The following is a 12,065-nucleotide window of genomic DNA, read 5'->3' on the forward strand; positions in this document are numbered from 1 at the left end:
CATTGCAAGATATAAATTAAAGAAATAAATCAAAGAGTATATATGAAATGAATTTGGTAAGTGATGGGGGGAGGGGGGGTGTCATAAATTATTTTCCAGAGCTTCATTTAAACTGTTTGGGACCAGACAATTGAGTCTATATATCCAGTACATTTCTCTTTGGCAGAGTTTGGTGTATCTACCATTGCCTGCTGGGATTTGCTCAATAGGAATGATGGTGAACCCAGAAAAATCATCTTGGTGGTGAATGTGACTGTGTCTAGACACACTATGTTTCATGAAACCGTTTTTAACATTACTACGGTGTTTGTTTAGTCTGGTATTTAGTTGCGGCCGATATATTGTAGCCCACATTGGCATTCCAATAGGTAGATCACATACACTCACCGGCCACTTTATTAGGTACACCTGTCCAACTGCTCGTTAACACTTAATTTCTAATCAGCCAATCACATGGCGGCAACTCAGTGCATTTAGGCATGTAGACATGGTCAAGACAATCTCCTGCAGAAAGGTAGGTGATTTGAGTGCCTTTGAACGTGGCATGGTTGTTGGTGCCAGAAGGGCTGGTCTGAATATTTCAGAAACTGCTGATCTACTGGGATTTTCATGCACAACCATCTCTAGGGTTTACAGAGAATGGTCCGAAAAAGAAAAAACATCCAGTGAGCGGCAGTTCTGTGGGCGGAAATGCCTTGTTGATGCCAGAGGTCAGAGGAGAATGGGCAGACTGGTTCAAGCTGATAGAAAGGCAACAGTGACTCAAATCGCCACCCGTTACAACCAAGGTAGGCAGAAGAGCATCTCTGAATGCACAGTACGTCGAACTTTGAGGCAGATGGGCTACAGCAGCAGAAGACCACACCGGGTGCCACTCCTTTCAGCTAAGAACAGGAAACTGAGGCCACAATTTGCACAAGCTCATCGAAATTAGACAGTAGAAGATTGGAAAAACGTTGTCTGGTCTGATGAGTCTCGATTTCTGCTGCAACATTTGGATGGTAGGGTCAGAATTTGGCGTCAACAACATGAAAGCATGGATCCATCCTGCCTTGTACCAACGGTTCAGGCTGGTGGTGGTGGTGTCATGGTGTGGGGAATATTTTCTTGGCACTCTTTGGGCCCCTTGGTACCAACTGAGCATCGTTGCAATGCCACAGCCTACCTGAGTATTGTTGCTGACCATGTCCATCCCTTTATGACCACAATGTACCCAACATCTGATGGCTACTTTCAGCAGGATAATGCGCCATGTCATACAGCTGGAATCATCTCAGACTGGTTTCTTGAACATGACACAGAGTTCACTGTACTCAAATGGTCTCCACAGTCACCAGATCTCAATCCAATAGAGCAGGGGTCTCAAACTCAATTTACCTGGGGGCCGCTGCAGGTAGATTCTGGGGAAGGCTGGGCCGCATCAAGCTTTCCACAAAAAATGCGCTTACAAAATATCATTATTCAGATTCAAATGTCTTTATTAACAGTTCTTTAACATTTAACTTTCAAAACATGAATGGACATAAACTGTTTTGAACATGGCTTTATCTTCCTACTTCTTGCTGCTAGAGATCTGACAGCGCTTACTCTTGCATAGCCGAGCCACATTTGGCGTAAGTGAGGAAGCAGTTGAGACCCTCAGCACAGCTTGAAGATGAGCATCAGTAATTCTAGATCTGTACTTTGACTTATTGAAGTTCAAGGTAGAGAAGAGCTTTTCGCACAAGTATGTGCTCCCAAAAAGACACATGGTCTGCTTGAACATTCGGGAGAGCTCAGGGAAGCTGGGGGGCAATTCTCTTAAAAATTGCCCAAGTTTGTCTGCTTTTCCACTCACATCCCTGAACTTGGCTTTGAGTTCAGAGTTACACTGCAGGTCAATGAGCTCCATTTGAAACACTGGAGGGGCATCTTGCACATCAAAGGAGAAGGGGTCTGCAAAAATTTGAAATGTGGCTCTATGTCTCTTGAAGTCTGCAAATCTATGATCAAATTCCTCCTGTAGCTTCAAAATGACATCCACATACTCCTCATGACTGAATAGTGTGCCTGAATCCATGAGTGACTTGCATGCTGGGAAATGGCAAAGGTTTGTTTGAGAAAGCTGGTCTTTCCACAACGTAAGTTTTGTAGAGAATGCTCTCACGCTGTCATAGGCAGCACTGACAAGTTGCCCCTGGCCTTGTAACCTCTTATTCAGTACATTAAGCTCATGTGTGATATCAACCAAAAAAGCTAAGTCCATGAGCCATTTTGGATCACTTAGCAAAGGAACAGAAGCCCCATCTTTTTCCATAAAAGCTTTCACTTCCGCTCTCAACTCAAAAAATCTCTTCAATACGTTTCCCCTGCTGAGCCAACGCACCTCGGTAAAGTAGAGCACATCCCCATATTCTGACTCTATTTCCTCTAAAAAAGCACGAAACATTCTGTGTTTTAAGCCCCTGGATCTGATTTGGTTGATGCATTTCACAACGAAAGACATCACGTTGTCAAACTTCAGGCATTTGCTGCAAAGGGCCTGCTGATGGATAATGCAGTGCAGAGCAATGACCTCCTCTAAACCTTCCTCTTCCTTTTTTTTATTAACAAGTGCCACCAGTCCTTTTTTCCTCCCTATCATTGATGGAGCTCCATCAGTTGTTATTCCGACAAACTTCCTCCAAGGCAAACCAGCATTCTGAAAAGCATCACACAGCTGGTGAAATATCTCTTGAGCGGTGGTCTGGCCATGCATTGGAACTAGTGAGAGCAACTCCTCTGTGACTTCAAAATTGTCATCAACACCCCGGACATAGATTGCAAGCTGGGCAGTGTCGGTGATGTCTGTGGTCTCATCAAGAGCGACTGAGTATACACTGAAACATTTTATTTTCTCACACAGTTGATCATAAATGTCACTTGAAAGGTCAGAAATGCGCTCTGCTACGGTGTTGGCAGAAAGACTGACGTTGCTAAACTGACCTTTCTTTTCTGGAGAGATAATACTTGCAGCCTGTAACATGCACTTTTTTATAAATTCCCCTTCTTTAAATGACTTTCCTGCTTTAGCAATCATCATACTAACTACGTAGCTGGCTTCGACTGCTGCATCATTCTCTTTGGTTGCTTTCTTAAAGAAATCTTGTTGCCTCAGCAGACATGTCTTAAGTTTAGCAACCTGGTTGGCTCTCTCATCTCCCTGGTACTTTGCATACTCCTCAGCATGTCTAGTTGTGTAATGACGCTTCAAATTGTATTCTTTGGGCACTGCGACTTTCTCTGTGCAAATAAGACAAGTTGGGATGCCCTTGTGCTCAATAAAGAAATATTGCTTTTCCCACTTTTCCTGAAATTGTCTGTGCTCATCATCAACCTTTCTCTTCACTGCAGGCTTTGAGCAAGACATATTTGGGGCTGTGTAGCAAAAACTTAGGCCTATGGTGCCTTGAGATACCCACTTCAGGGCAAGGTGCTCTGGATGAGCGGCAATAGAGTTTCCCAGTCCCCCTAGCTGCCTAGCATGACCTTCGGCAGCATTAAAGAGGACCTGATTTTTACTCACAGGAGTAGCCAAATACCTTTAGGGTGGGCACCCCCCGCTGATGCTGGCACCCGGTCTGGTTTATAAAAATAGCACTCCTCCACTCCGCTGTGGGCTCTGTATATTTCCTGCCCTGTATGCTACTGGGCATCAAGGAGGAGGAGATGCTGGGGTTTCTCAATGGGCGTCTCCTTCTCCCTGTGCCTCAATCCAATCACAGAGAGAGTCACAGCCAGGGAGAAAAAAAACTCCTTGTCTGTGACACTCTTCGATGTGATTGGATCACAGCACAGCCAGGGAGAAGGAGACGCCCATTGAGAAACCCCTGCGTTTCCTCCTTCCATGCAGGGCCTCCACTGGCAGAACGTCCAAATGCTGTCAGCTCGGGGCTCCCCTTGCGCTGGGAGACGTGTCTTCTCTATGAACGCGTCCTGTGCACCGAGGGGTCCCAAGCTCCTACCGCACTGAGCCCAGTCAGGGACACTCTGCGACCCGGAGAAACTGGGCTGGTTCGGAGACTTGAATCTGAACCAGCCCAGTTTCTCCGGGTCGCAGAGTGTCCCTGACTGGGCTCAGTGCGGTAGGAGCTTGGGACCCCTCGGTGCACAGGACGCGTTCATAGAGCAGTAAGAAGCTGGGTACTTAGAGGCAGGGGTGTACCAAGCCTGTCTGCTGCCTGAGGCGAGCCATAGAAAGACGCCCCCCCCACCCCCCGCCCATATATGTAATATATCAGGGAATGTCAGGACCACATCCATCATATTGGTTTGGTGTAAAAATAAAGCAATGCAAAATGCATACAGCGTGCCGTCATGTAGTATAAGATAGATAAAGCATATCGTACTGCCAGTATAAAATGCATACAGCATACCGCCATGCAGTATAAAATGCATACAGAGTGCCGCCATGTAGTATAAAATGCATGCAGCGTACCGCCTGTAGTATAAAATGCATACAGCATATCGCCTGTAGTATAAAATGCATACAGCATATCGCCTGTAGTATAAAATGCATACAGAATATCGCCATGTAGTATAAAATGCATACAGCATATCGCCTGTAGTATAAAATGCATACAGCATACCGCCATGCAGTATAAAATGCATACAGAGTGCCGCCATGTAGTATAAAATGCATGCAGCGTACCGCCTGTAGTATAAAATGCATACAGCATATCGCCTGTAGTATAAAATGCATACAGCATATCGCCTGTAGTATAAAATGCATACAGAATATCGCCATGTAGTATAAAATGCATACAGCATATCGCCTGTAGTATAAAATGCATACAGCGTACCACCATGTAGTATAAAATGCATACGGAATATCGCCATGTAGTATAAAATGCATACAGCGTACAGCCATGTAGTATAAAATGCATACAGCGTACAGCCATGTAGTATAAAATGCATAGTTTCCCCCCATGTAGTATAAAATGCATACAGCGTGCCACCATGAAGTACAAAATAGAAGTCCTGATAAATATCACAAATACTCCATATACATACAGCATATATATATACATATACAAACAGTAGATACAGCATATACACACACTGCACATATATACACACACACACACATATACATATATACACACACACATATATATATATATATATTATATATATATATATATATATATATATATATATATATACACACACACACACACACACACACACACACACACACACATATATGCAAAGATAAATACCTTTACCTTTCTTTTATGGTTTTGGGGTCTTTTCTGCCTTGTCCTGCAGAAGGTTGGAGGGGGGGAGAGTCGGGACCGTAAGCGGGGGAGGGGGGAGTCGGAGCCAGGAGCGAGGGTTTGGGGGGGGGAGCGCAGCCGGGTACGGGTTCGGAGCTGGGAGCTTGGGGGGAGCGCAGCCGGGTACGGGGTCGGAGCTGGGAGCTTGGGGGGACCGCAGCCGGGTACGGTGTCGGAGCTGGGAGCTTGGGGGGAGCGCAGCCGGGTACGGGGTGGGAGCTTGGGGGGAGCGCAGCCGGGTACTGGGTCGGAGCTGGGAGCTTGGGGGGACCGCAGCCGGGTACGGTGTCGGAGCTGGGAGCTTGGGGGGACCGCAGCCGGGTACGGTGTCGGAGCTGGGAGCTTGGGGGGACCGCAGCCGGGTACGGGGTCGGAGCTGGGAGCTTGGGGGGAGCGCAGCCGGGTACGGGGTCGGAGCTGGGAGCTTGGGGGGACCGCAGCCGGGTACGGTGTCGGAGCTGGGAGCTTGGGGGGACCGCAGCCGGGTACGGGGTCGGAGCTGGGAGCTTGGGGGGAGCGCAGCCGGGTACGGGGTTGGAGCTGGGAGCTTGGGGGGACCGCAGCCGGGTACGGGGTCGGAGCTGGGAGCTTGGGGGGAGCGCAGCCGGGTACGGGGTCGGAGCTGGGAGCTTGGGGGGAGCGCAGCCGGGTACGGTGTCGGAGCTGGGAGCTTGGGGGGAGCGCAGCCGGGTACGGGGTCGGAGCTGGGAGCTTGGGGGGAGCGCAGCCGGGTACGGGGTCGGAGCTGGGAGCTTGGGGGGAGCGCAGCCGGGTACGGGGTCGGAGCTGGGAGCTTGGGGGGAGCGCAGCCGGGTACGGGGTCGGAGCTGGGAGCTTGGGGGGAGTGCAGCAGGGTACGGGGTGGGAGCTTGGGGGGAATGCAGCCGGGTACGGGGTCGGAGCTTGGGGGGAATGCAGCCGGGTACGGGGTCGGAGCTGAGAGCGGACCGGGGGGGGGGGGTACTGTACTTGGCGGTGGAGCGCTGCCCGCTGTGTAACACCGCCGGAGGCTGACCTGCACCAAGTGCTTCCAGAGCGGCCACTTCATATTCTTCAAGTACCGGAGGGAAGGGGATTTAGGTGGCTAAGTGCTTTTCCAGGTGGGGGGCCGCAAACTATTGTCCCGCGGGCCGCAGTTGGCCCGCGGGCCGCGAGTTTGAGACCCCTGCAATAGAGCATCTTTGGGATGTGGTGGAACGGGAGATTCGCATCATGGATGTGCAGCCGACAAATCTGTGGCAACTGTGTGATGCCACCATGTCAATATGGACCAAAATCTTTGAGGAATGCTTCCAGCACCTTGTTGAATCTATGCCACGAAGAATTGAGGCAGTTCTGAAGGCAAAAGGGGGTCCAACCTGTTACTAGCATGGTGTACCTAATAAAGTGGCCGGTGAGTGTAAGTGGATGTGCAGTTTATGAAGGATTTGATATTGAAGAGTTCTTTAGTTGTGTTGCTCATAAATTGTTTAGTTCTATGGCATATTTTGAGGCAGCATTTATAGGTAGGTTGCCCACATCTGTAGCTGCCGATAGTTTTGGGAAAAAAGTTACTAGTTTGAGCTGTGTTCTTCAAGGTGTGAAGTTTTCTTGGTGCAAGCATGTTTTTTAACGTTTGGGATCGTCTATAGGTGATGATAGTTTTTTTTGCTAGTTTTGGTTTTTAATAAGGGTCATCTAACAGGATCGACCAGTGTTTCTCGAGGATCCTTCTCAGGAGAGGATGGTTGTCATTACAGGTGGTCACAAAAATCCTCGTGCCTCTCCTTTGTTCAAGGTCAGAGGGAATTTTTTCATAGGGAATTAAACATTCTTTTTCAGATAATTTTTCAGCACGTAAAAGAGCAGATGAGACAGTTCCCTTAGGAAAACCCTTATCTAGAAACCTATTTGTGAGAATCTTACTTTGTTTTCTCAAGGAATCGACTTCAGAACAGTTTTTTCTGATGCATCTGAACTGGCTAAAGGGGATGTTTTTTCTCCATTTGTAATGATGTGAACTCTTGAAGTGTAAAAACTATTACTGTCGACCTTCTTAAAGAAGGTCTCTGTGACAATTTTGTCATTTTTTATTTGTAAGTTTAGACCTAAGAATTCGATCTCCTTTTTTGAGATAGACTGTGAATAATAAGCCCCAGTTGTTCTGATTAATGGAGGTGACGAGAGACTGAATTTCTTTCTCTGTGGCGTTCCATATTAACAGGAGATCATCAATATATCTCTTGTAGTAGATGATATTGCTGGACCATTTGCGGTTGTTAAGGATTAATTTGTTTTCGAATTCCCCCATATATAAATTTGCGAAACTCGGGGTGAACCTTGTACCCATCGCTGTGCCTCTTGTTTGCTTGTAGATTCTGTTCTGGAAGTTGAAGACGTTATGTGTCAGGATGAAACGTATGGCTTCCAAAATAAATTTTCTTTGTTTGTCAGGCATGTTTTTATTCCTTGTTAGGTGTTGGTCAATTCTATATATGCCCTCATTGTGTGGAATATTCGAATAGAGAAAGGACACGTCGAGGGTCACCCACCAGAAAGAGGGTTCCCAGAGTATATTCTGTAAACTGAGAAGGACGCTGGTGGAGTCACGGAGGTATGACGGTAGGTTATGAACATAGTTTTGAAGGAGTATATCGATATAGTGGGATAGGTTACAGGTCAGGGAACCAATACCCAAAATGATGGGACGTCCTGGAGGGTTTTGTTGATCTTTGTGAATCTTGGGTAGATAGTAAAATATTGGTGTTGATGGGGAATCCACCCAGATGTACTCTTTTTCAGATTGTGATGATATGGTTGGTACAGTCATTAAGTAAATACTTAAAATCTTGTGCATAGGAGCTAGTAGGATCGATTTGGATTACTTCATAGTAATTGGTATCCAATAGAATTTTCAAGGCCTCATCTATATACGTTTCTCTGTCCTGAATTACAATCCCCCCTTTATCCGCACTACGGATGACGATAGTTATTGTTCATAAGTGTTTATATGGCCATCCCTTCTTTGTACGTTAAATTGTGCGTGAGTTGGATACCAGAATTGATACTTCGAAGTTCTTTTTCTACTAAGGATACAAAAATCTCGATATTATTTCCTCTATGATGGAGTGGATAAAACCTCGATTTGGGTTTAAGCCCGCTGTTAATAACAGGGGTTGTCTTAGGTGAAGTGATGGAAATAGTAGGGATAGTATCTGTTTTTTGAGTCCCAACAATAGGTACCTCCATGTTGGAACGGTCGGTGAAAGGGCAGGATTCATCAGGGGTTGTATTTGTCTTTGGAAGACTAAAGTGTCTGGCCAATGTGAGTTTATGCGTGAAGGTGTGTAGGTCACGAAAAAGTTGGAATTCATCGAATTTCGATGTGGGGCAGTATGACAGGCCTTTGTTTACTAGACTGATTTCAGATTAAATATTAGAGGAGGAGATCTGGATAAGATCCTTCTTCAGAAGGAAAGTGAAGGGATCTTTAAGATGAACTCAGTCAGTCCTAAAGGACTCAATGAATCCTTCAATTTTGGATGTTTTCTGTAATAAAAAGCCTAGCACTAGGTCAGACATACCCACACCTGGCTATGGCGAAAGACTCATGGTCTCCCACATGGGAGAATTCAAATTGGATCCACTATAAACATAAAAAGAGATAACTCCAGCAAAAATATATGGAGAATCTCCTATTGGGATTATAACCTTTTAGTACTTACCTGTATGCACTCAAGGGAGTCTTCTTCCTCTATGTTTTCTTTTGACAGGATGGAGGTCTAGTGTTTCTTGGTAGGATAACACTGTTCCTTTTGCATAAGGAAATGAAAATATCTCTGGAATTCCCACACAACTTGATATTATTACAACTATACAATCAATATCACAATTGATAAAACACAACTAACAAGTATAATAATTTACACAATATTAGTAAAATAGTGTAAATAGGATTGAAAATCATACAAGAATAAAAATAACAAAAATATTAAATATAAAATATATAAAATAAAAGTTCATATCAAATACAATGAGGGATATATAGTATAAAGTCCTAGTTTACGTAACAGGAGTAGTGAAGCCGCGATCGTGCCTAAGCAGCTCGGCACTCACATATAGAGTGAGATAGCGTTACTGTCAGAAAGCAGTATAGACACGGCACTTGCTTATTACACTAACTGCATCCGATAACTCTGCACCAGCTTGCAGCAATATAGCAGTAGCGATACCAGCAATGTGAACATTGTTCCCTGAATATTGGGATCAATGCCACATGAAACGTTGCACTAAACACTACACTCAACTGAAGTAGTGTGCACAGGACAACACTTTGTGCACACATTAATTACAACAATCAGTGTTGCCAAAGGTTTTATAGCCCGGACAGACAAATCATCCAAAAGAACGGGCAGAAAACTAGAAAGATGTAACACTGTTCTGTTGTAAAAGAGTTACAAAGTATAAATAAACCAAATTAAAGATACAAATCGACTAACAGACGGGGACAGAGAAGTAAGATTATATCTACTCTAACACAGGACACAATACTATAAACAATATCTACAAAAAATAATAACGATACCCTCTGACAAACCCATCGATTAAAGGGAACCCGTGCAGAACAAAATTACAGGGGTCAATTTCTGCATGAAAGGGGAGGACATCCCCTGAACTTTTCCTATTTGTTTAGAATTCTTGTTCACAATTACTATTTATTTTAAATATAATAAAAGCTATATTTTACTGGCACTTTTTTTTCTATACTCTACCCTTCCCTTACGTTTATAATGCATCTAACTTTGGTGGTGCATACCTGGCAGAAGAAAAACAAATAAAAAATAACATCCAAAAACTAATATTCTTCTGACACATCGGTCTGCTACTTTAATTATGTCCCCTGATGAGCCTGAAGCAGGGGAAAACATGACATGTATGGACTTATTCCACTTGACAACTTTGTGAGATATTCTCTCACATACCTCCCTTTGGACCTCTAGGCTCATAACAGGGTCAGCGTTCCTAGGGATAGGTTCCGGTCGGGGTGGCAGCTTCCTAGGGCTGCGGCTCCAAGGGAATTACAGGGAATACTAGCCAACTGTCTGAACAGGGAATAATAGGGTCAATACTGTACTGCATCTGTATCTACCCTCCTTCTCTCCCGACAGTTGCATTACACCCTGTGTACCTTTATTCACCTGTACCGTAACTCCGTGACATTACTCTGGACCGTTGATTGAACCATCAGCACCAATACCAACTTATACAGACAGTGAATACCGGCATCAAGGCGACGGGTCTGGAAGATGGTGCTCCTTCTCCGGTCCTAGTACAACTTTTCCTTCAGGTGAGTCCACACTGTTTAGGGGCCAGATTTACTCATGTTATGTTATTGTTGTTTTGTTGTATATCTGGTAAATTCCCCACGGCCAAGTAGGACGCCTGAATTTATCTTTTTAGACTGATACCCAATTTAGGAATAACCTTTATCAGATTACATTGACACACCATTTTATTTATTTTAATGACAAAACATTAAAAGTTATGTTTTATTCACCATTTAGACTTCTCTTTACATAGACAAGGTGAAATTACATATCCATATTCGACTACATTTATAATTCTACATTCCAAGCCGTATTCCTGCTGTCATCCCAGGCTCGGACTGTGTCCTGCTACCCCTGTTTCCCTGGCTGCCACCGCAGGCCTAGTCTCGCACGTGTAACGGCCTGGTGGCACCCTGCTGCAGCAAGACCATCCACCTTTGCAGCGGGCTCTGGCGAAGACCAGGTGCTACTCAGACTCCGGTCCTGGGTGTCGGCTAGTATCATCATCATCTCCCGCGGTGGTCCAGAGGGTCCACAGACTCCTCCTTCCGGACTCTTCCCAAAGAGACTCTAGCCCCGTGTCTGTGGACCATTACAATACTGTTTGTAAATGGAGTCAAAGCGCTACGTCTGACAGCACCCTAACTTTTTTCCCTTACATTTTTTCCTTGTTGGTAGTACTTATGTCTTCTATATACTGTGCCTGTATTGCTGTTGTCAATCGTAGTGTCTGCAATTATTTAACCCTTTAAAGACCTATGACAAAAATGCACGTCCAAGTTGAGTGCATGTCCAAGTCAAGTGCACATTCCGGCACCGGGATGTGCATTTTCGTCATCCATTTAAACGGCCACCGTGTGTTAACACACGGTGACAACACTGTGACATCAGCTGTCATAGACAGCCGAGTGTCACAGGCATCAGACCGGGGTCCATTCGCAGCGGCTCCCTGTCCGACGATCGCTATGATTGTTCGGTGACGTCACATTGAGCAATCATGGCTGTATACTATGAGAGGAGGCTGGAATATAGCTCTGATCTCATTTCAGTCAGAGTTGTGGATGAGATCTGAGCTGTGTCTGCTGTGCCTCCTCTCAGAATGAAACTTTGTTACAGTGATTACATTAGTGTCCAGTGATACCGTGATCTCTCCCAAGAAGGTATCCACTAAGAAATTGCTCCAATATATCACATGGAATTAAAAAAATCAAAATTTTATTTAGACCAGACAGAAACAAAGTAAAACATACAATTAAAACCATCTAAAACATATAATATACATACAGGTCGTAGAGGTCAACACAGTACTACCACCTGCAGATCACTCAGTGGTGATAACAATTCCTCCCCCAAAAGGTAGATTATAAGTAATCAGATATTCCAAACATGTGTGAACAAATGTCAGAAAAGTCTCAAGGTAGTCATCACTGTATGAAGGGAATGCAAAAGTACATATCCATAT

At 45.0% G+C, this 12,065-nt stretch overlaps 1 protein-coding gene across 1 annotated transcript; it reads right to left on the minus strand.

Moving 5' to 3' along the window:
* Positions 1-1,552: 1,552 nt before the first annotated feature.
* On the minus strand, positions 1,553-3,388 carry LOC140134128 (general transcription factor II-I repeat domain-containing protein 2-like). The gene has a single exon (XM_072154761.1). The coding sequence runs from the start codon at positions 3,386-3,388 to the stop codon at positions 1,553-1,555; it is 1,836 nt and encodes a 611-aa protein (XP_072010862.1).
* Between the last annotated feature and the right edge of the window lie 8,677 nt (positions 3,389-12,065).

This window comes from Engystomops pustulosus, chromosome 5 (assembly GCF_040894005.1).
Source record: "Engystomops pustulosus chromosome 5, aEngPut4.maternal, whole genome shotgun sequence".
Taxonomy (NCBI): Eukaryota; Metazoa; Chordata; class Amphibia; order Anura; family Leptodactylidae; genus Engystomops; species Engystomops pustulosus.

Coding starts and splice junctions, on each gene's coding strand:
- LOC140134128 (XM_072154761.1), bottom strand. CDS start 3,388: ATGTCTTGCTCAAAGCCTGCAGTGAAGAGAAAGGTTGATGATGAGCAC.